Here is a 25,597-nt window from a genome sequence, read left to right as displayed (position 1 = left end):
ACAAGGTTACCCTTATCCTCTTGGGTGTCACATTTGCACTCTAGTTTTAGATCTATGTCCATCTTAATTTATGATGTGGTATGGAAGATGAAAAAACCAAAGACAAAGACATGGCAACAAAGGTAAAATTAATTGAGAATGATATAGCAAGCTAAAGAGAGCATGAAAAGATGTTCAATTGGGTTTGGGGACATATTGGAGGACAAGACAAACTAAGAAAAGGAGGAAATTAGCAAAATGAACTTTAAAATATTAAAAGAGCGAAAAACAAAAGTCATCCGAAATTTAGAAGAAATTTCATATAGGAAAAGTGCATTGGAGCTAGTGGCAAAGGTTGAATTCGAAATCATCCATCCATTTCGAATTCGGCCATCCAATTTCTAATTCTTCAAAGTTGAATTCCAAATGCAGGTTAAATTTAAAATCATTTCAAATTCACATGTAAATTTCAAATTCAAGGGTTGTCATTTCAAAATCAAACACAAATCCATTTCGAAATCCCCATTTTTAACATCCATTTAATTCAAAATTGCTTTATATATGTGAGTTAGTAGAAAATAAAGAAATTATTTTGAGTTTTGTTTTCCTAAAATTAAATTACACATATTTTTACAAAGTCAATCAATGTGTGGAAAGATAACTCAAGAAGAGGACATATAATGAAATTTGAAGAACATAATTAAGCTAAGATCATATTTCTTTTGTTTGTTAGAATTATTTTACTGATATTTGAGTTAGATTTTTCTTAGGATTTGGAATCCTAATAAGTTTAGTTTCTATTAGAATTATGGTTTTATACTTACTTGTTTAGTCGTGTGGTGGAATTGTTGTAGTGTCGGAAAGATTGTTTTTGGTGGTTGTTGTTCTTGGCATTACCCACTTTGAACATGTCCGAAACCGAGCACAGGCCCAAAATCCTAAGGATAGAATCATGGAACCTTGATGTCTTTTTCCATAAACCCAATCTGCAAAATGGTTTGGGTAGCCTTCATGACATCTCGTCAACTGCAAGGTCTCACCACCCTTCATCACGTTGCACCCAACTCACCACCGAATAAAAAAGAAGCCACCTCCCCAAACCAGATTATTAACAAAACTGCCAAAATTCGGTAAGCCATATCCTCCAATAGACGATAGAATTAATTAAGTGCAGCATCTTCTTATACTGAACTGGCCCCTAAAATAAAAAATAAAAAATAAAAAAATAAAGAAAAAGTCCTGTCGACACAGACCCTAAAAAGACATGGCCTTTGATTCTGCATGTGGGTATAATGAGTTATGGCAGTGGTTATGTAACTTTACTGCGGAATTAGTCTATTTGGTGGGGAATGTGGCAGTGGATATGAGAAACTATAATCTTACATTTTTCTTTTTTTTTTTTTTGTGGTGATAAATTATAAAAATGGCTATGAACCAACTCAATTGACAATTCCGGCAACGATTTGATGAAGCAACCCCAACAACCTCTAATCAGGGGTATAGTTACAAATATTTTTAAAGATAGTAAAGGCTGGTTGTTATGAGAAAGGTGATAGCTAATCTAAAAAGGACTTCAAGCCAAAATTATTGAGTTTGGTTGTGAAAGCGCTTGAACTGTCTGGCCTTGGGTCATGTGCCCTTTGGCTTTGGCTATGCGGGATCGGGATTGGGGCGTGGCTCCTATTTTCCTGACAATATAGCAAAATGTCCACTCTCCTGATTCCTTTTCACCCAAACGAGGAAAAAGATGAAGATATGAATGAGACCATTCCATGGTGAAATTCAATTTTAGAAACTGATGCACTGACCGCATGAAATTTGTGATGGGAGGGTCGCCTAAATTTTGAGGAGACATTTCACCAAATTAGCTTTGTAGGATGCTTTGGCAGCATTAGAAGCTTTGGTGAATGTGGGTGGCCCCGGTACATTACTAGATGTTAATGGAAAGGGTCCTACTAAAGCAGGCAAACCTGTTGCCTATTGGGAATTGGGATTACCTCCCCTCTTGTACATGAGATCCAAAACAATCTCTCTTTAAGTTGGAAGGAGATAGGTCTTGGTACCAGGTGCAAGTAAAAAGGTAAGTCACAATGACATTTAACAGCAATTAGGTGAGAGATGATCCTCCAGTGAGATTAATACAAAGTGAATATGAATAATATATGAACCATGAGCTTATCCTGATCCAACCAAACAACAATGATGAGTTGATCTCCACAGGCAATTTGGGATCAAACATAACCATATGATTGGGTAATTCTCCTAGCAGGTAAGACTGCCCAACAATTGTTGTTGTTGTTGATTAACTTATTTTACTAATTTTTGTCTGTCCTTACCTACCTATAGTTTTCTTCATTGCTTAAAGCTACAACAACCATTGTTAAAGCAATCTTTTGATTCTTCCTTCTTCAGATTGTTTTATTTTATTCCAATTTATGTACATCATCTGCCCCATGAACTTAGAAACAAAGAAAAGAATGTAAGCTGACTCCAAGACCAGTGTAAACAAACACTCACTTTATATACTTACAAATGGATACATATAGTATACAAGTAATCCAACTTTGCCCCTCAAATGATAAACAAACCCCATATGATGAAATGATGCAAAGGTGAGAAAGAAAAAGGGAGTTACTTACCCCTTCTTTCCTTCTCTGAAAAAGGAAAAAAAAAATTAAAAAATGAAGAAAGAAAGAAAAAAAAAATCCTAGTTCTAACTGTCTATAATAAACTAATGCTATGTGCCTGGCACTGGAATCTTTGTTGGATCTCTCCAGCTTTGCAAGCCAGACCTTTTCTCACAACGACATACAAATGACAGGGTGGCTTCACCTCACTAGCCTACACACACATACACTCATCAACCACCTTTCCCTCGAAAGTTGGTGATGGGCACAACCCACAAAAATTTGGGCTCACTTGGATACAAAAACCAGGAAAAGTAGGCAGACCTCAATTTCTTGGTCCACCATTATCACCAAAACAGACCATAACAGGAGCTTCCTCTCCATCAAGGGACTTCCTGTTGAATTTTTGGAAGGCTCAGGGTACAATCAGCTTTTCATTTCATCAATGCAGAGTGGTGGGTGCTCGTGTCCAAATTCACTGACGTTAAATCAACTTGAAAAGACCAATCTGCATGAAAATAAAAATAATAGTAATAATAATGAAAATAAGAAATAAGTCAAGTGAAAAAAAAATGTAATCACAATTAAACAGTAGATTCATTCTAGGAGAAAATGTAGCCCTATGGAGAACAAGGAATATAACATTTACCTATTCTCTTGTTGAGGATGAAGTCATACTAGAGCACCATCACTGAAATTCCTCACTCGGAGTTCCACACTCCTCAGATCACGAAGATGTTGTAAGATCTCCTGGAGAAGATCCATCCCCTTATCTCCTTTGTTCAAGGAGCTTATGCAATGCTTTAGAAATTCCCTATCTGCCTCAAGAGCTTGTAGCCTCTCATAGAGATTATCCACCTCCTCTTCAATCGCATTCTTCTTATTCTCTATATCAAACTTGGTGACTGACGAGTCTTGTAAGAGGAATGAGTCAAACACTATGTCATTTCCATCCAATAACCCATCTTCAGTTTCTGCAACAATTGCATCAAAAAGAGGAAGAAGTCTCTTTGCCTTTGGTCCTGAGATTCTTCTCTCTTGGTGATGCTTTCCATTCATGTCCTTGGAAAATCCATTTCCAAGACCATTTACTTCAGGGCTATGGTCACAATTCTCATCAAAATCTTTGCAATTCTCTTCATAGGAATGCTGAATTGGCTTCATATTGTTAGGGTCATGTTCCTCCTCATCAGCCAACGTGAAAAGCTTCTCTTCTAAAACCTTCAGTTGCTCAAGAATGGAAAGCCTCTCTTCCTCAAAGGTAGCCAAAGATTCCTCCAAACTTAGAACTGCATCAGCAGGGGTGTTGTGGTCGCCACTTTCTCGAAATCCATATGAGCTATCTTCTTCCTTTTCTTCATGATTCAACTCAACAGATAGCCCATCACTATCTTCTGCATTGCTACAAGATGCAGAGGAAGTTCTGCTTCTGGCACTACCCTCTTTCATTCTTCTTAACATCATTTTTTCTCTTGCCTCATAATCTAAGACCTTCTTGCGATATATTTCCAGCTCTTTCTCTAGCTCTTGTTTCTCTTTTTCCCTCTTTATCATAAGCTCATTCAAAAGCTGCAAGGCTTCCTGGTCATACTCAGATTGTTCTTCCATCATTCTCTGGTACTGCAAAGCTTCCATCTGCATTGCTGCCTTCTCTTCCTGCAGTCGATTTATCATTGCCATAGTCTGATTGGCTGCTACTGCGGAAGCACTTCTTTCTTCTTCTAGTTCTGCATATAAAACACTTGAAGCCTTTCGTTCAGACCTCAGTGCTGATTTCAGCTTTTCAACGGTCAGACAAACATCACCACCTTCAAACTCACTTATGACACTACCATCCAAAGACTCTTCAGTTCCTGATTCTCGTTTCTCGAGGAGCAGTAATCTCTTGTGTAAGTGATTGAGCCCATCAATGGAAGTGGGTGTATCGGGAACTCTCTCCTCCTCGATTTCATTAAGCTCTAAACATGTTGAGAAATGAGTGTCTATAGCTTGCTCACTTGTCTCAACAAGTATGGTTTTGCATTGTAATGTTTCTTCCTCGGCTGGCGTAGGACCTAATATGGACAAACGCACATCAATACAAATAAATTCGATTTCTAAATGTGGAAAAATAAGAAAAGTAATTTTGTGTGCAAGTGAAGGAGACCTTCAATGGAAGCGGGTGAATTAGGCACTTTAGCTTCCTCAATTTCATCCTCAATTTCATTAAGCTCTGTACACAACAAATGAGTGTTTATTGCTTGCTCACTCATCTCAACTGTCATGGTTTTGCATTCCAAAGTTTCTTCCTCAGCTTGCTCAGAACCTAAGATGAAAACACTCAAATTATACACAATAACTATCAACTTATCAATTTCTAAAGACAGTAAAATAAGAATTAGTTGCATACAATGATCATCATCAGCATACAAATTAGCAGAACTAGTCGATGGATCTTCCTGGATGCAAGGATCTGAAGGAAGAATTTCTTGAGCTCGAATCTTATCTGTGGGTGCCTGATCAGGCATCTCTGTCCCTATCAAGATCTCTACTTCAGTTTCATCAATCCTCATCCGAAACACTTCAACAGATGCTGCATATATCCTCACATTACTAAAAATTTCTACTCCAAAATTAATATACGAGTAAAAGCAAAACTAGAATCAATTGGAAAAAGATAAAATCAATATACCTGGATTAGTTTCTGAAATCTTTTCTCCTCCGGCCGCTGCATCAGTTTCTTGAACATCAACTACATCATTAAATGGGGTTTGAGTTGCTTGAGTAATGGCAACAGGTTGATATACCTCCCACACTAAATCCCCTTCTTCACCACGTAAAGTCGAAGAATTCTCATTCTCATCTATCTCCATGGATTCAACCAATGCAAACTCCAGTTCGGGTTCCTCCTTAGTCTCATGAGCACAAAATTCTACTGCCACTGGCTTTCCTTGACTGCATTTGTTCTCCATAATTGATTCAATTTGCGCCTCTGCACCAAATTCAGAACCCAGTATGACTTCTCGGCGATCCCAGTTTGCTTGACCTACGTCCTCTGTTCTGTACCCATTCTGGATATCGGCAGCAGTGAAATCGATCAACTCAACCGGAACCAATCGAAAATCATCACGATCAACGTAATACTCAAGATGCTGAGGCGGAATTTTAATAGATGCATCTTCCTCGGCGCAAACTCGACTACTGTTCCCATCACAAAACGGATCTTCGATGCAAAAATTCCCACCTTCCTCCTTCGTACCTTCCTCCTTGATGGGTTCTTGCGCTTTCTCTACGATCATCTCCACTTTATCATCTTCACTAGCCATCGTCTCCCTGCAACCAAAATTAGATACGGAATATGAACAATCCTCCTCTGCCTCCTCTTCTCTTGTTCCAGAGCTTGCATCAACATCAGAAAGTATCTGATTTCCCTTGTTTCCATTAGTCCCCTCATCTTCCTCGCATCGATCAGCCGCAAAATCCGATCTGCTTCTATCGGAATTATCGACTTCGTCAATGCCATCGTCGATCCCAGTTTCGGTTATCAAATTCCCTTTCTGAGTATAATCCAAAACCCCCCAAGAGGGTTTGATCAGAAAATAAGGAGAGTAGAATTTGCTGTTCAAGCTAACATCACAGCAGGAACACCTCAAATTTACCTCCCCATTTTCCACAATCTTCTCACCATCACTCTGAATCATACCAATCTGCTTCACCCATGGAATGAAAGCGATCTTTTTCGATAATTCACAATAATCAGGCCGCGATGAGGACGAGCAATCCTCACACATATCTTGCAATTCAGCCAACTTCCGATGATTCGAACAGTACCCCAGTTTCGAAATCTCCGCAGCGTGGGTTTCACACACAAGACCTCTGTAAGAAGTCTTGCCCTTCTCAGACTCAAAAATGTGATCGAGCCTAGAACACCAGAGGCAGGGTCTCTTGAGGCCGAAGTAGTCTGCAAATTTCACGATTAGATAAGAGAAAAGAGAGTTAAGAAGAAGAAGGACGATCAGAATCCATTCGAGAACAGCATAGATGAGAATAAGCGTGATCTTGTTCGTGTTTCGATGCAACATCGTTGCAAACTTGTTTGCCGCCATTGATGATGACGATGATGATGATGGTGATCTGTTCTTGGTATTTACAGAGAGAAAAACAGAGACTATTTGAGAGAGATTATGAGCAGCAGATGGAGAAGTGGTTCTATTTTTTAGACTAAAAAAAGGCGGTTTGAAGGGAGGGACTAGGGAGTAGGGAGAGACAGCCAACGAAGACCCAAAAGCTCCGAAAAGAAAGAATCGGAGAGAGTCAGTCAGAGAAGTAGAATGTTTTTCAAGCATCCAATCCTTTTGACAAAGTTCCAAGTAACCACTACTATTCAACCATTCATCCTTTGTTTACGTATAGTTTGATTGTTCTAAATCCATCTTTTCATATAAATTTTTTTCTTTTTTTTTTTTTTTGGACGTTTACAGAAAACCATTTGGCCTTTAATGGGCAACTAAGAACACAGCCTACTGTGAAAGGTAATCCAACTAAAAATGGAAACTATTTTCTCATAATTAATGTTCAATGACATGGGCCAAGAATTAAATCCCAGAGGGGGACGGAGTTGGTGTAAGTTTGCATCCAAACACCCAGAGAGAGCCATTTGTGCTTCTGTTTTCTGGAAAACAAAAATAAGGTGGCCCACCAAACCATATCGGTAAGTGGGTAATGGGTGGGTGGGCCATTCTCAAAGTAGGGTGTGGGCTCCATTTTCAGGATGCCCAGATGCTGAACTTCATCGTATGAATCTCATTTTTTGAATTTTAACCAAAGGAACTATTTTCCACTATAAAATTCATTTGAAGGCTGTAATCACCGAATGACAAAGTAATCTTACTTTAATCAATAACAAATCTTTATTCACAAACCTAACTCATTGCCATTCCAACCTTTAACTTTTCTAATTTTTGTCAATAATCATTTTTTACCTCTGCCTCAATGCCCTGTACCCCATAGCTTTAAGATTTTTTTCTTTTCTTTTTTGGTTGCCTTTAATGTTTCCTGAGGAATCTCACTTTGCAAATGTTTTTATTTTGCCTCCACCAGCTATAAATCATGCAAATATCTATCAGTTCAAATAATTTCCACCACTGAAATGAATCCATAATTAAACCCATGGTGTTTGCTTAAAGCTTTGGATGCATTTGGTTGGCAAGCTCAAAGGAGACCAAAGAAAAGTGACATTGAAATTTGTACTCATTGCCGGGATTTTGATTTGAACTGGCCGATGCTTTTCACATAAACAAAACAAATTTTCTTTTGCAAAATATGTACTAAGCTTGCTTAATTTTTTGCTTTAGTGCCCAACTGTTATTGTATGATGATCTTCTTTTCTAACCCCGAAAAAAGAAAAAAAGAAATGAACTGTTTGATTAGAACATTATGGTCTGTGAAATGAAAGAAAGTCTTGGCTTGTGGTCAGGACAGGCATGGAGATTGAGATGGAGGATGGATTCCAGGATTTGCAGTGGGGCGGTCTTGGAAGCAACTTTAAAGCTAAACCCTTATTACTTTCCATCTATATTTTCCTTTTAGCTTTTTAATTTTTCTCTTTTTTTGACCAACTAAGAATTCCTAGGCAGAATTCAATGGCCATAACAGCATTTGGTGAGTGGTATTGTTTGTGGGGTATTTAAGCTAATAGATATATGTGGAATGATCTACACATTGACCGTTTAGAGGCGCGTATTAGTCTCAAATAATATGACCCACAGGCCACAGCTCCCAGTTTTCGATTGAGAAATTCAAATTTGACAACTAGAAGATCCGGCGACTGGAATAAAAGAGATTTATTGGCGGTACCGACCATTGAATGGTCTGAATTGAACTGGGGTCCCATGAGCATTATCAGTACACTTGCGTGGTTGCAAAGACATCATCTCAAAACACTAAGAAATGACTAAGTATTTGCTTAATCTGGTGTAGAAAATAATACAAAGGGGCCCTATGCTTATTGCCAATGAATATAATCATCCATCTAGACCCTGGTGAGTATGGGGGGGCCACGGCCACGGCCACGGCCACCTCTTGTTGGGATCATTGCTCGAAAAATTTAGATCCTACATACGCTTTACTTTTGTATGTTTTAATGTTGATTACGCCCTGTTGAAGGGGGTTTTTTATTGGTAAAATGGCCCCAAGAAAGGCACATCTTCCTTTTTTTTACTTCCTTTTTTCAAGTGGGCGTAGGGCTAAAGCATCAAATGAGACTATTTTCAATTGGGATAAGCTCCGGGGATGGTTGAACTGTCCAAATCTACATGGCCCAACCCCATATTTTGCTTCTCTGAGAGGACTGTTAGGATGCAAATGTGAAGTGATGAAAACCCAATTGAAAACACACATGAATTCAAGGTGTTTGGGGACACCAAAGCGTGACAAACCGCTGTGATGATTTTTCCATAAAGTATGGGACTATGGTCCCACGCATTGAGGCCCAGAATTTTGACTGTGTGATGTTATTTAAAGCGCAGTGTGTTAAAGCCTAAAGGCATGTGTGACAGACAATCATGATATATGCCCATGATGCTGCTCTTGTTATACCATTATGCATATCCATCCACCTTTTCCTTGTTAACCAGCATGCACTTCCTCTGCTAAGGACACTACCCAGTGGAAATGAAGTGTAAAATGAAAGATTTTAGAGAATCTTTTTAGTCCTTTTGCCTATTATATAGGGTCGTGTTCCTGTCTCCTCATTCTCTTCATTCTTTTTCTCACCTTTTGGGTGTTAAGGAATTAACACCCTGAACTGAACTTTCCATTAACTTCATTTAGATTATAATTGGAAGTTAATTATTACAATGTGGTAGCATGTTACAGGCATTCCAGGGCTACTAGACTTTATACCATGATTTTAAAACTATATAATTTAGTGGGTTTTTTAATTAACAATCTTCCGTGCAACATTTTCTTTTCTCAAGTTTCCAAAGAGGTGTTCCCATCAATGGCCGCCCGCCCACTTTTCAAACATTCAGCAGCCTAAACTTAAAATGAGTTTGGCTTGTTGAACAAACTGATCTTTAAATAATGCTTAAAATAGACTCATTTTAGCTTCCCATTAAAGCCAACAGGCCATGAGATTGCTTGGTTTGTTTGATAGCATAATTCCAATATAGAAGGATTTTTTTAAAAAAAAATTCTTTAGTAAGCTTCAACTCTCATGGGAAAAGTATCTATGCGTCAATTCAATGAGTCCCACAACAATTTAAATGTCGTCTCCTATGAGTACATTTCACAGTTCCCTTTCAAGATAGAAATCTTATAAGCTTGAATGTTAGAATTATTACAATTATAGGAATGTCTTCCGCCATTGTTCACCAGAGTGGGTGTTGTTTTTTTCCGGCTTTCACTCCTAGGATAAATAATGCAAACAAGATCTAGATCTTTCCAAATGTGGAATGGGTCCTTGTGATTCAAGGTGGGAGACCTCACTTCTTTCAAAATTTTTAAAAATTTGAGAAAACAAAAGCGTATGCTGTTAAGCATTCATTGAATTTCAATAGCTAAAGCCATGGAAGAGGGAAAAGAAACCTTGGAATTTAGATTTTTTTGTTAGATTCATAACTTTTTTGTGACCCTCTTTTTTACAGGCAAAGGTCCCATTGAGATATTGTGCTTTTCATTGCTGAAACTTAGGATTCTACCATTAAAATATGAGAAAGATGAGGATTTTATTTAAAAATAAATGAAAATACAGCTGTGAAAACAATAGGATTCCAAACAAGGCTAAGTAAAGAAATGGGAAAAAGAAAAAGGAAAAGGGCCAAGAAAAAAAAGAAAAAAAAAAAAGAGGAAGGAATTCTCAAGTGGGGTGTGGCATCGTAATGATGATGATTTGAGAGCGTTTGAAGATGTGTGCTGGGATGGGGACCCTCCCATCTGCTTTTTTGCCTCAACCTCACATCCCTCTTTTGCTTTTTTGCCTTCCTCCTCTCATGTATGTTTGTGAATATGTGCGCATTCCACATTTTAATTTTTAGGGCATCCTCCCTCTCCTATGGCCTTTTTCAGTTTTTTGCCTCCCCCTCCCTCTACCTAGAGTGTATTATTGGCCAATGTTTGCCATGATCCTTAGGCTTTAATACCATCATTCTAAGGTATTCGACCTTTTGTTTAAAAAAGTAAATAAAAATTAAAACTTTGTATTTTGAGTAAAGGAGAATTAGACAAAGGTAATTATGAATCCAACTAGAGAATTTATGAAACAAAGGACAGATGGGAAGGTGAAAAATCAAGGCATGGAACTAATTTTGTGAGTAGGTCCAATCAATGATGAAATCCATCTGCATGTGGGTATGTCCAATTAATATGAACAAGAAGTTAGATGCACATTATGCATAATCAACAAAAATGACAAACATTGAACTTTCCACCGCCGTGTGAAATATCAAGCAACTAAAAAAGAATATTAGGTAGACAACCAAAGTAGATGAACGACTGTATGGCTAGGCTGTTATGTGCTTGGCTACACCACATTTAGTTATTTTATCAACTACATACAGTGTAGCCCTTTTTATTAAAATAATTAAGCCAAATTCTCTTACGATCATTACAAGCGCATGGGCCACCACCAGTGAGCAAGGGGTCGGTGGGACGGTGCTGAAAAACTTCAAACTTGTTAGGAGTGGTTCAATGACGCGCTTGTCAGCTGGTCCTGCAAAATTCTAACATAATAGGAAGCATTAAACACGCTCCACCGCAATGGAAGGCTTCACCAATGAGTGCTCCGGCTCTCCTGATTCACTCAGTGCCTCAGGCTTCGGCCAGCCCTGGTTTTTGCTTCACCAAGGTTCCAGCTACATGGCTTTCCCACCAAATGAGTCTAGGCCCGATTCAAACGCAATACGTCTTTGATTCTTCTCTTTCTTTTGCACGTTTCTTAAATAAGTAGTCCTAGGCCGTTGCTGTACATAATCTATTAAATGTTATGATTCAAGTGAGGTCATAAAGAACCGATAAAAATGTTTTCTAAGTTGATTGATCATATGCCACAACTTGCTTGCACCACTCATTCAATACATGCACAATGGGTCATGCCTTATGAAACAATACCAAAGCTATGGCTCTTAGCAATCTATTGGAAATAATAATAATAATAATAATAATAATAATAAAGAAATAAGATCCCCTGATAGCTTAAGTGATTTGATGACGATATAATCAACCATTCCTCTTTACTCATTATACATCTTTCAGTATCCAATCATTGAGTCCATCTTTCATAATCCAGACAAACAAATGATCCATGCCCCAAACCAATAATCGATCTAATGGTGTGGAAAGGATACAAGAAACCACACTGCTTTACTCGCCTCAAATACAAAAAGAAAATCAACTGAACCACCAAGATTACATTCTGTAGATGTTCCAAACTGTCGTTACAGTAGGCCGGTGCTTCCAAAAGGATTGTTATTTTGAGGGTGAGCAGTAGTAGTGTTGGGAGGAAATGCCCCAAACCCTGTGTCCCCAAAAGGATTGGGTGGACCAAACATCAAATGTTGCTGTTGCTGTTGCTGCTGCTGGTAGGTAGGGTATGGAGCAAAGGGATTGGGCTGCTGTTGAGCCATCGCAGCCATTTGAACTGCTGGAGGAGCAGCAACACCATTAGATACAGCAAATGGATCTTGTACCTCAAATGGATTCGGGGCTGGAGCTCCATAAACAGGCTGCTGGGCAGCTCTGTATGCTCCTTCATCATACAAACTGTTCAAAGTGAGTGTGTCCAGTCCGCCAGCCTGAATGAGTAACAAAAAGGAGGAAACACATAAGATTTAATATGTTTTTAAACAATATTCCTAATTATATATATATAAAAGATCCAGGTTTTTGTTGCTCACTATTGTATACACACACCCACAAGAACAATAGTAAGCAGTAATAAGAATAAACCAACTCTCGAGAAGATTGTGACCAGCATAGAATACCTATTCAAAAAAATGAAACTTTTGAACACCGCCCTATATAGGCTAGAATTCAGGTACAAGGCATCCAGTCAGGAAAGCCCCTAGAAATAGCATTCCATTCTGATTTATACACAAATAATGTTATTTCTAGCATGTTATTCCGCATAGCAGGTTCACTTCAACTTGTTCCTTCCCTTTGATATCATAATTTGAGAGATTGGGAACTCATTCTCGAAGCATGTCCCGTGACTCCCTCCGCTTGAGACATGTAGAGACTGATTCTTTAAATTAGACCACAGAGGATGACTTACAGCATATTTTCTTGCTCAGAATTGTCACAAATTTTCCATCTTATGAAAGGTGTAGGCACCTCTTCTGTGACGCATACGTTTCTATTGATCCTCAAAGTTTAGTCCAGAAATTACACTTGGCGGCATTGAACATTTAAAGAAAACAGATGTGCCCACAGCTAGGTCTAACATGAGACCATCATTGAGGATTTAAATGAATATATATGGCTATGAAATCCCAGTCCTCATAGTTGTTCCAGGCTACCTAAGGCAATTTGTTTAGAGGCATTGCAATGTAGGGCATCTTCCTCTAGCTCAATGCAGATGATACTATTGTGTCATGTGGGGCAAAGAAGAATGAAATTAGTATATTTGAGGGTACTCTATTTGACACCAAGATCTAGATACACCTGCACCTAAGTTGCATATATCTGAGCCCATGTAACAAAGATGCCTACCAATGGGAACACGCATACCCAAGTCATAATAGATTAAAAGAACCATACCTTAAACTGTCTACTGCTCAGAAGGGTGACATTAAACAGGAATATCATTCCCTCATCAGAATAGCCATAAACAGAATGATAAAATGAAGGAAAAAATAATGAACACAATGACCTACCAATTGCCTCTCATTCGCTGAAGAAATATTGCTGCTTGGAGTGGTCACCAGGGCAAGCTCCCATCCAGTAGGATCAAAGTCTTTTGCTTGAAAAGCACCGGAGTCAAATGTTGGTGCAGCAGCTGCTAACATGTTTTTACAATGTATTCAAGATAAATGTGACAAACAATAGAAAATCACTTGAGTAGCATGACTAGGAAAACACTGAAGAAGAAAATTTAAGAAGACTATACCAGACCCAGATGGAACTATGGCTAGAGCCAAAGCATTGCTTTCCTCAATTGCAGATGCATCATGAGCAACAACATTTATTCCCTGAAACCACCCAATAAAAAATAGATAAAAATAAAAAAATAAAAAATAAAAAAGAAAAAAGAAAAAGGGGTATGAGAGAATAAGACTAAAAGGAAATGGGTATAAGTTCTAGGGTAAAACATTAACTGACTTAACAACACTGAAAACTGATAGATTTACCAGTAGATCTCCATTATCCAAGTTGTTCGGCGGGAGAGGAGGGGGAGGATGAGCAACCTCAACACTGGAGTCTTCAACATTTTCTGAAGACTCTAGCTTGGGTTCATCATCACTAGGTAATTTTGTGTCTTCAGAAGGAGAAGGAGCATCTTCTGATTTATATGTCAATTGAAGCTGTCAATACAAATTTCAAAAATTAAATCAATGACCAAATTATGAAGAGCAAATTTTTAGTTTTATTGTAGGAAGGGATATAATCTCTATGGTGTACTCATTCTACAATAATAATCATCATCTTCCCTGTTTGGAAACAAGGGCCCTAGAAACTTGTTCTTGACTCCAACCTTCAAGAGGACCTTTGAATCAACCATGTTCAGGAAAGATTGAAGATGATAATCATTCAAGAACTTATGAAACTTGTTCTCAACCAATTTGTTCATGGTTCTCTCTCAAAATTAACAAAGTCTCCAGAATACTGTTTCTTATTCTTTTTATTTATTTATTTTTAACAAAAGAACAATTAAGGAGCTATAACCCAAAAAAGGCATTTTTTACTAGAAATTTTGCCTATTAAGAAATTTGACTTCCTTGATTATATAATTTGAATTCCTCAATTAATGAGAGAAAATTTTTCCCGAATTGAAGTGAATTGGATCTCATATTTTTACATGTGTTTACTTGTGGACCCACACGAATTTCATGGGTTTTCACATCTTTTTATGATTCACAATGACTGCAGATTAGTTCTGCAGCACATTTTTTCTAAAACTGTAGCTCAATTGACATAGAAGAAAATGAGTACAGACCAAATATTACAGAAACCCAGAAAAAAAAAATGATGCTAAAGATAACTATGAAATCCAATGTAATATGAAATTATTTTTGTAAGGAGTGTTTTCTTGCACATCAAAAACTGTATGTACTAACCAATGGCTCATTTGGAACAGAAACCATCCGTGGTGCCTCTCTTATATAATCTTCCATGGTTGCAAGAAAAGATTGTGGAGGCTGAAAAAGGTGAGCAAAGCATCAGGCTGCCATCCAAAAAAACCCAAAACAAAACAGCAACAACAGAAAACAAGACAAAACAAGAAACCATGTCACAGCATCACTACCTCTCGCAAAACAGGAAACTGGAAATTTCTAGCAAGTTCCAAACCTTTGCAAACTTCATAGAAATCAGAAAGGCTCCCAGCCTGCATACAAATATAAATTTCTTTAGAAAAGATCACAAAACTGCTTTTTAATATCTCCTCCTGATATTATGATTAATGGTAAAATAAAAATTACTCATACTTGTTAATCAGAATATTGAACATGAATGAAATTCTAATAAACAATGGACATCACCTGCTGGCCAGCTCGTTTATAGATTTCAAGGGCTTTAAAAGCTTCATGTCTGGGCATCTCAAAGAACTGCCATGAAATAGAAATGTAAATGCTAATGCAAATAAAAGTACATAGCTGTGTTAAAATTAGGTTGCTCTAGCATGAATGATAAACCAATTTACCTTATCAACAAGATTGATAATTCCATCATTAATAGCACAATAAATTTTAAAGCTCTCTTTGAGTACCTGAAAATCAAATATATCAACAAGGCCAAGAATCATTTAGTCTTTCACAGGGCTTTTCTTGAGTAAGCGCATGGTTGGTGGCATTGGTCGACTTCCTTTCCTTTTAGGAGTTCAGGTTTGCAGGGGGGATGGGGCAGAGAGGTATTCTCATACAATTTTGGTAAAAAAAAGGTTCAAAATTAACCTGTCTTCTTCCACTTGATTAACCAATCTGTTGCCCTTTCTTCTTCCCTTTTGCATAGCAACCTAACTTTCTTGCCATGACTCACAGGGAAATTCTGAGCCTATCAACAGTTTGTTTGATATTCTCAAAGATTAAAACTATCTTCTTTTATTTATTATTTTTTCATTAGATAATCTTTTCCCCCCTAAATGCCCCTTGCAAGGAGCAGAACCAGTACATTTGTGCCATCCCTTCTTTACGTGAAGCTTTACACTCAAAGGAAAATGGTCGGGAATCAAATTTGGCACCTCCCACACCTCCCCCCGCACAACCACTTGCCCTATTAATATGTACAATCAAATAAAAACTTCTGTACAATTTTTAGTAATGCAACAGAAAAGAGATGCTGGACATACCAAAGCCAGTGCATACTGTATCACATAATTGCCAATAGCAGCTCCCTCCGGCTGTAAACTCAGAAGCAACACCAATTTTTCAAGCACGCGTTTAGAATTGAAGATGAACAGTTCAGTATTCCCATAAGAAGATGTATAATAAATGCAAATTTATGTGCACATCTCTTTAAGGAATAATAGAAGTTCCAAAAAATGTACCCGGCATCCAATAAGACGATGTAGCAGCTGCTGCAAAGCAGGCAACTGTTCCAATAGTTCTTCACTATCCAATTCCCTGGTCCTGCTGTAACCCTGTCGGTGAAAATATATCAAAGTTGAATGTTGGCCCTGATCATCGTTATGGTAAACCAATGACAATGGAATACCCAAAATTAAAAAATAATATAACCATGTTCTGAGTGGAGAAAGATCCAAAGAAGGTCTATATACATCAATAGGACAGCATTTTGAATCTCCTATGGCTAATAATCCTTACAAACAGAATACTAGAAAACATTCCACCAGTTCCCACAATTACAAATGGGCTACTAAAGATCATTTTTAGTAAAAGCTTCTCTTTGAAAGTATTGTCCAAGGACAAGGATCAAAATATTGGAAAATGCGAAAATATCAGTGGTTGGATCTATGGAAATATTGGATGAAAATCCAGGAAAAAAAACATATATCGATAGGAAGGAAATTGATAAAACTCATAGAAATGTTGAGAAAAACTTCCAAAAAAAATGATAAAACAAGCAATGACACGTATTGAAAAAATCATATATGTATGATAAAATCTGTAATATTCAAAAATAATTTGCAAAACTTGAAAATACATTTAATACTAAAATATGATCTATCTTGTTTGAATGTATTCAAGGATCTAAAAGAAATGATCATATATATATATATATATATAAAATATTTTATAACATGGGCACAATTGCCCTAGTGGCAAGGGTCCACCATTTCCTCTTTGAAGGGCTTTGGTTCAAGCCCAATGCCCCCTTCCCTTTTAACTTTTAAAGGCCCATCCAGTGCATGGTGCACATTGATGCACACATGGCACAATTTTATCACCAATATAATCAGGAAAATTGTGATAAATGGGAAAAAAAAACCATGATTTATCAGAAAAAAATAGTGAAAATCAAGATAAATTCAAGAAAAATCGGCAAAATTTGATTGGCCAAAATTGAGGCTAGGATATAGTTTGAGTGTTTGCCGAAATCTGAAACTCTGGGGACATTCACTGAAATTTGCATCCATGTCTAAGGACAAGTTAGCTGACTTCCATCCCCCAACAGAAAGCATTTGATCTGAGGTAAACCTCAGCACATTCTATGGCAACAACATGAGCTAGTCACTCCAAAGGATTCCATAGCATTCAAGGAGGTGCAGTTCCCAATAGAAGCATCTTGGAGTGGATTGATTCGATGGTTCTAGATGAGATAACAGCTTTGTATCCCTATGAACCTCACGCTTGTTTGAACATGACATACATGGATGGAAAAAGGAAAATTAATCTAAGTCTAGGGACATCACAAGAAATGACAAAAATCTGGTGACATCCCCATATGAACTTGCCTCAAAATTTTGAAACAAAGGAAACCGTACAAGGAAATATTTATTTATTTTCAATAATCAAGTAAACACTAAACACTAATGTAAAGACTATAGAGAGTTGCCTTTGTTTAGAATCCATCTATCCAGCACCCCTCCCACCAGTCGCCAAGATCTTAAAAGAACATTTGAGTAATTTTTTGAAATTTATTTTTTAACCAATCAAAAGCATAGTCTATTTTTATCAATTCTTAACAACTATGATGGGTTCATGATCATTCAAAGAATAAATGCAAATGTTACAGAGCCAATGATTGGAAAAAATAAAAAAGAAGCCAATTCCTAAAATGAACTTCACCAGGTCAAAAACAAGGTTTTATTTTTCTTTCTTTTATTTATTTATTCTTTATTTGGGCTCTATTTAAAGATATTTTATTACCATTGACCTTCACTCTCCTATAGTCACCTTTTGTCTATCAGAATATTATTACTTTTAAATTAAGTTTATTTCCCTTATCTATCAAATATATATATATTTGATAAATAAGAGTGTATTAAATAATGAAAAAAGCTTTTGTCTATCAGAATATTATTAATTACTTCCATGCATGGTTACATACCTTCTCCTGCCCTTGGGCAGGTCTGGGGAGGCGCTCAGCCTCAATGTCATACTTCAGAATTCTAAAACATTCAAGTCGTTCCTCTAGAAACAGTGCATATGTACGTACCCAGGCAGAGCAATCCCAAGCTGAAAAGCAAAATAAAACAACCCAACATTTTTTAGAAAATGCATTCCCTCCCTCATCCTAAATATAAGGCAATCCCTTTTGCCTATCCAAAACAAAATTATAATGCATTCTGTTATTCTAAATAAAGGAATAAGCTAATAATGATGACAAGAAGAAACAAAACATGGTGTCGAAGTTAACCAATAGGGCTTGAATCATCTTTGAAATTGGACAGTTGGAGAATGCGTCCCCTCTGTGAGAAATTAAGAAGTTCTTCCCGGAAAGTAGGATCACCCTCCCTTAATGCTCTATGGATAACTATGAGTGTCTTTAATGCCACCTGTTGATCAACAACATGAAAAATGATCATTTCAAAAATATAATAAGCATGGCTATCTTCAGGACATTGGTGAACTAGATAGTGGCAAGAAATAAACAAGAACTAGTAACTAACTTAATCAATTATTATATAGCTATGATGAATAGGACACATAATTCATACATAATGTGGTACTAATTGATGGAAATTTAATATTTTTTAGAACAATAATAAATTTATAGAAGAAGTCATAGCATTTCACAAATGTTGTAGCAAACCAAACCATAAATGGACGGTGTCCAAGCTCTATGAAATTGTAAAACGTGAGTAGAGGGGGGAAAAATATTCTACACAATAAATTAATTTCCTAGAAACCATCATAGTTGATAAAAACTTAAGATACATAATATGATAGAATGATAAGTTACATTTTCTATGGAAATTGATACTCATTGCAATCTCATCTTTAGCGCATCTTACAATACAAATACAACACAATATGAGAAATAATACAACATTTCAACGATACACACACCTTTAAGGATTCTTCACAATTTAAAAATAAATAAATAAATTCAAAAAAAAATTCTTAAAAAAAATTATTATATTAATTGTTTAAAATGTACAGTAAGATTAGAAATTGATCATAAAAGGGAGAGAAAGGTAAAATAATCCTATATGAAAAGCTCTATTCTTGTTGTCAAGGGTCAAGTTGAAAGTTAAGTGTTTTCTTTTTAAAGGTAATCTCAATTGAATTAAAAGTGCCTACTAAAACAACACACAACAGTATATACACGAAGGTGATAAACAAAGCAACTCCCCCTTTCAACTCAACCAAACAATAAAAACAAGCAATGATAAGGAGTTATCTCCTATGTGCCCCTCAGCCCATTCCAGGAACATGTACATAAGATTGTTTAATTGCTTAATTCACCTTCTTGTTGTTTTCAAAAGTTTTCCTATTTCTTTCCTTCTATAAGGTCCAAAATAAATACACAGAAGCTACCCATCATGCTTTTGTCCTTCTCTTCTCAACAAAAGATCCATGCTAGCTAAGAAGGATATCTTTGACTAAGGAGAATCACCCACTGAATGCCAAACAAAGCAAAAACTGTCATAGGATGATTGCTTTGAAACAATGAAGGATGACATGATCCACCATTTATTTCTCTCTTCTTTACACAAATAATATCTACTATGCAATCTCCAACCCCTCCTTGTGAGGGGATCTAGAGTCAAAATTCTTCCCCACAAAACTTCCCAAGCCAAAAAGCTTTCATTGGGACCCAAGGGTTCAACACAATGCGTAATGGAAATTGCTTTCAATTTGATAAGGAGGAATACAAAGATTTATTTATAAACTTGTCACTCTTTGATTCCTATCAAACCATATTGTCCTCTACATCCCTTCTAATTGTTTGCCCTTGCAACCTCCTACAAAAAGCCCCCTAACTCTCCCAACTCCGGTCATTGTTTCACCAAACTATTTATAGGCAAAAGTTTGATGTCCATAATTGGTTTTATTGATTCGTTGAGTTCGGTTCAAGGCAGAGAGTAGTTTTTTATTTACACTTCCTTTTTTTTTTACACTTTTTGGCAGCCGTTGTATACATTGTGTGTACTTTGGAGTGCCACTTTTTGGTGTTTTTCAATACTATTTTCAATTATTGATCCAAAAATAAAAAATTATTTTGCCTAGTGAACAAGGGATTCCAACTACACAAACAACCCCCTTCCCCAAAATTTTGCTCCCATAATTGGTCTACCCAAACATCTTTAGCAGCAATTATAGAGAATAGCCCAAGAAACTCCTCCGCACAAGTTGAAAGTTAAGTATTATGACGGTCTTTTCCTTATTTGGATATGCACGGGTATAACATGCATCGGTTAATGGTAGATTTTGTCAATTGGTTAGGTAGTAAGCAAGGGGAGGGATTGTTCTTTTATTTTCTCTCCTCTTATTCTTTAACTTGTAGCACACTTGTATATGTCATGTGTACATTGTACACCTTTTGTTCAATGTTGTAATAATTTGAGAATAAAAACTTAAGTGGTGTTTGGATGCACTTCTTTGTTTTTTGTTTTTAAAAATAAAAACTTCTCTAGAAAATGTAGGAACTCTTACACAAAAAGCAAGCATTTACCTTGTGTTCTTAAAACTCTTTTCAAAAATTTTAAAATTTGACGAAATGAAAATTTTTTATTTACTTAAATTTTAAAAAATGTTTTCAAATACATAAGGTATCTACCTACTTTTTGTATAAGAATTCCTATGTTTTATACAAAACTTTCTATTTTTAAAAACAAAAAATAAGAAATGTAACAAACCTAACCATCCCATCCAAAATTTATTATATATGGATTTTTTTTCTAGATGAGGAAGAAACAATGACATACATGAAAAGTGGGAACTTGACAACAACACACATAAGTACCGAATCTATACGTTAAACTCTTTTTTCTTTTTCTTTTTTAATTTAACTTTTCAAAACTCTAATATTCAATTTTTCATATGAAATGGTATGGCGACGATGAGTATAGAGTATTTATATAACAAGTTTTCACCATCCTTTCCAAGTGTTCCACACCATCAAAGCATTATTCTCAGGCCAGATGGATCCCATCATGCAAAGGGGTCCATTCCTCCATAACTCCTTCCAAATTCAACTAATTTCCCGTTCCAACGTAACAGAAGCTCCATGACTGAATGAGGAAGGCCCCAAGAGATGCCAAACAAAGAGAAGATCAAAGTCAACAAACCACTTGTCAGCCGACAATGAATAAGAATTAGATTGGCCAACTCTTCCTCCAGCTAGCAAAAGGTTTACAAAATGGTTCAAAATCCTATTCCTAGAGGAAATGGCAGACACTCGAGACAAACAAAATTCCCTTCCAAATTACCAAATAGTAATTGAACAATGCACTCTATCCCATTACATCTAGAAAGTTACTACACACTTTTTTTTTTGATAGATAAGAAGAAAAATATATTAATAAGGGCTAAAAGAGTAACCCATGGTATACAAAACGTTTACACCTACCACCACCAAACACCACCAAAAGCCAAAACTACAAAATAAGAATGATTTAAGTCATCCCACCCTCACCAAGATCCCAACCAATCAAGAAAACTAAAAAGAGTTAAAACAACATCATTTATACACCACTTTCCTTCTTACCAAAGAAGACAAACAAAAGAACTTTTTAGACTTTGGATTGAAAGCTCATCCCCATCAAAGGTGATTCTATTTCTTGCCTTCCAAACTATCCAAAATAAGCATAAGAGGCCCACTCTCCACACCTTCTCACACTCCTTGGCCACAAACAAACCATGCCAACCTAAAAGTGTCTCTCTAATTGACGAGGGTAGCACCCAAGACACCCCAAAAATGGCAAAAAGCAACTCCAACAAGACCCTTGTCTTTACATAATGGACAAGGGGATGGTTTAGGGATTCTTCCTCAATATGACACAGAAAGCATCTCTACACAAAGAAAACCTAAAACTACAAAAATGTCTTTCTACAAAATACAACACTGCCCCACATTCCCCTCAAGCTGTGGATTGGTATCACATGCGCCTAACTTGCTCATAAAAAATTATATAGGTTTCTACTAGGCTTTCTTTCATCAAGGCATCTGCAAGTTTTTTTCTAGTTTTTGGAAAAAATATGCAAATAATACTGTCATTCAACTTTTCCTTGGTGAAATGTAATTGTTATGCTTCATTCTAACATGTTGGATTGGGTCATGAGCAACATCAATAACTGTATTGTTAATACAACATCATAGGGTCTCTAAAACCAAATTCCAGCTCTCTTATAATAACCCAACCACACCAACCCATAAACCTTATGCTCAATCTGGTAACCAATTGTTTCTTGATCCTCTAAGTGACTGCATATAGGTTATAGTCTAAGATAGACCCTCTGTCAACAACTCATTCAAACAATTAGCATCTGTTATAAGACTAACTTTAAATTGAGCCTTCCAAAAAGAAGATCCTTTCCTCAAAAGGGCTTCAGGTATCAAAGGATTCTAAAACAGCAGCCCAGTGAGAAGATTTAGGAGCCCGCACTGACTAAAAGAAACACAATGTTCTGACAATTTGGCAAACCAAATATATGGAGTCTGGCCAAGGTCATGAATGTTAAAGATTGTAACATATCCCAGAGATTATATGTAGTTGAATAACTTCATAGAAAGGGAGAAAAAAAGTATCAAATAAAAAAATTATCCAACATCCAAATATTCAGTGAAAAATAAAAGAAAAGCAATTGAGGATTCATGATTAATGTTTATTTAAGAAAACGAAGCTCAAAACATGCTCGAAAATTTTCTCATAGCCAGCATCAAATAAACTATTGTCATGTGCTTGATTGATAACTTCCGACAGTAACTCTTAAGGGAGATCCATTAATTCTTGCATCTACAATGTCAATGTGCTTGAATACAAATTGGTGGAAAAACTAAAAACTGATTTTAGATGCACACCAACAGTATAGATACAAAAACTTAATTCAAATAGGCAGAATCCATAATAAATAAATAAAAACTTACGAATTTTTAAATTATTTAATCTTTATATAGAAGAGTTAAAATAAGTTAAATGAGTTTGAGGCAACATACAAAAATAAGTCAACTCTAATCTATTTTTTATTCCTACTTTTCCTTTCTATTTTCCTTCCCTCTAATTTTCCTCAAATTTTCCAAGAACCAAGAATAGCCACCACATTTTGGGGCCTAAAGGTTTTTTATTGGAAGTTCTAATGCCTAAGGGCTTGGAACTGTACTTGCACAACATAATTCACAATTGCAAGCTTGCAAGCTTGCAAACTTCAATGAAAATCAGAACAGAAGCATAAATTTTCACTACTGCGTGTTAATAACCAAAAGTGCTTATTTTAAAGAATAATCTAGAATAATGGGTAGAGGTCTGACTATCAACAATAACTTAATTATATTCTACTTACACAATCCCAATCACATCAAACTCAGATCTAGAAATTAACTAGGTGTATGAACAAACCCTAGTTTCTTTCCAAATCAAGGCATACCCACAAATCAAATTGAGACCCAGAACAAATCTTAACTAGGAGAACAAAAATATACAATAGAACACCCTAGTTGAATCCTTAAGGCATAGAATCAGTACCGTCCAATTATGCGTCTTCGCCAATCGCCTCGAGAGCGCATGAATGCAGTAGGCAACATCGGCTCGTGGCCTGATCGCAGACGTGGCGACCAAAATTTCTGCCACAAATCAACATATACAAAAAATCATCAACTTGGAATGAAAACTGAAAAACCCTCGGATATATATATACAAATATATATATAAAAATGGATTTACGAACAAAAGGCACCGACTTCTGATGTGCCTCTCCTTGGGTGGACATTCGACGTGATTCGTAGCTTTGACGACCGCAACGTCCAAATCCTAATTATGGAAGCCAATCAAAGTATAAAAAATGGATTTAAAATAAGAATCAATATATATCCGAACAAAAGAAATGGAGGAAGGGTTACCGCGAAATCGCTGTTAACGTGGGCGAGGCCGACTTTGGTGGAGTCCTTGAGAGCACCATAAGCCTTCCTCCAAGTCTGAAGCGTGGCCATCTGTACACACCCCTCTACTCAATCGCCGTTGAGATCGGTGCCCCGCTGCTTTTCTCTCCACAAAAAAAAAGAAAAAAAAATTCTCTATATGAAGCGGTCCTCAGACCTTGATTCTCTGTCTGTGACTTTGGGCAAAGACACGGGACGATTTCGGGCTCGGCAATAATCAAAGAAAGAAAGAACTAGAAGAACTGAAATTTTGGTATTGTTTTGTGATTGGCTCTTTCTCTCTCTAGAAAGTTAATAGAGAGAGAGAGAAAGAGAGAGAACAACACCCGACGTCCTCGGCTTCTGGCGGCCCCTCTTTTGGTATGCGTCATCATCATTTTTTTAATTTATTATTATTATTATTTTGGCTTTTATTATAAGCGCACCACATTTAATGTAACAAATTATATTTTATTATAAAAGTAATTGACCTATTAAAAAAAATGAAAATGCTTACAAAAATTAAAAAGATGGGAAGTATAAGGAAGAAAAGAATTTAGACAGAAAAAAGCGTCACAAGAGGGATGAGACGTGTAAAGGAGGTTTAATAATACAAACTGGTAAGCTGCCACCCTCGTGACTTACAAAAAGGAATTGATAATAAATATATACAATATGCATATGTTACCAAATGAAATATACATTAAATCTTTCATAAATGTAGAAAAATGAACTGCACGGTCGATTTTAATTTTTGGATGAAGAAAAAGGAAATAGAAATAGAAATAGCACGTGGAAGATGTTTGAAAACGGCAAGGTCAATTGGGTCGAACGTTGATCCAGTCTGGATGTCCGTCTAACGAGAACAATAACTTTATGTTATAATAATATCGGTTGTTCGAAGTTTAGTGTGCGGATGATAAATCGAGTCCAAGGGCTTCATGGGTGAGCGGGTGAGCGGCCCAAGTGATTGGGTAAGGATTGTGGATGGTCAACGGGCCTAATGGCATATGATTGCCGCCCATAAATGGGGAGCATGCAGTTGGGGGAACTCCACTCTCTTTCGGTCTGTTACTTTCATTCCATCTGTATCATTGATCGGTTCAAATGGGTTTCACAAGCAGCACAAGAAAACTGAAAAAATGATCTTAAATACAGCATAGATTTTGTGATGGAATCTTCCATTGAAGGATTCTTCTCTCCGCAATCATCGCCACCGCAAAAATTGATTTATTAATGTGGGGGATTTCACTATAGATTCACCTCATCATTCTTAGCTGGAACAATTTAATATCACTATAGGTTTTTTACAACAAAAACCACGGTTTTAAAGCGAAAAAATGAGTGTTCACACGTTCACATAAAAATAATTACAA

At 36.6% G+C, this 25,597-nt stretch overlaps 2 protein-coding genes across 3 annotated transcripts; both read right to left on the bottom strand.

Annotated features, from left to right (window-relative positions):
• Positions 1-2,481: 2,481 nt before the first annotated feature.
• Positions 2,482-7,051, bottom strand: LOC117917147 (myosin-binding protein 2). The gene is made up of 5 exons (XM_034833398.1): positions 5,278-7,051; positions 4,996-5,178; positions 4,753-4,911; positions 3,256-4,660; positions 2,482-3,114 (listed from the first exon to the last, which is right to left on the bottom strand). Exons 1-4 carry the CDS (start codon positions 6,929-6,931, stop codon positions 3,279-3,281), a joined length of 3,378 nt encoding a protein of 1,125 aa, XP_034689289.1. The 5' UTR covers positions 6,932-7,051; the 3' UTR covers positions 2,482-3,114; positions 3,256-3,278.
• Positions 7,052-11,773: 4,722 nt separating this feature from the next.
• LOC117917116 (putative clathrin assembly protein At2g01600) lies at positions 11,774-24,585 on the bottom strand. Of its 2 annotated transcripts, none has more exons than XM_034833341.1 (15): positions 24,204-24,585; positions 24,045-24,114; positions 23,830-23,927; positions 18,558-18,696; positions 18,249-18,376; positions 16,285-16,377; positions 16,087-16,137; positions 15,442-15,507; positions 15,281-15,346; positions 15,046-15,126; positions 14,858-14,938; positions 13,931-14,104; positions 13,690-13,771; positions 13,457-13,581; positions 11,774-12,376 (listed from the first exon to the last, which is right to left on the bottom strand). In XM_034833341.1, the coding sequence occupies exons 1-15, from the start codon at positions 24,291-24,293 to the stop codon at positions 12,020-12,022; spliced, it is 1,701 nt and encodes a 566-aa protein (XP_034689232.1). In that variant the 5' UTR covers positions 24,294-24,585; the 3' UTR covers positions 11,774-12,019. The 2 variants fall into 2 exon arrangements, with proteins under 2 accessions (XP_034689232.1, XP_034689241.1); XM_034833350.1 differs by having other exon boundaries at positions 13,457-13,578; positions 24,204-24,584.
• Positions 24,586-25,597: the final 1,012 nt, after the last annotated feature.

This window comes from Vitis riparia, chromosome 1 (assembly GCF_004353265.1).
Source record: "Vitis riparia cultivar Riparia Gloire de Montpellier isolate 1030 chromosome 1, EGFV_Vit.rip_1.0, whole genome shotgun sequence".
NCBI classification, from domain to species: Eukaryota; Viridiplantae; Streptophyta; class Magnoliopsida; order Vitales; family Vitaceae; genus Vitis; species Vitis riparia.
Note: the sequence above shows the minus strand (reverse complement) of the source record. Positions and strands in the feature narration are given on the sequence as shown.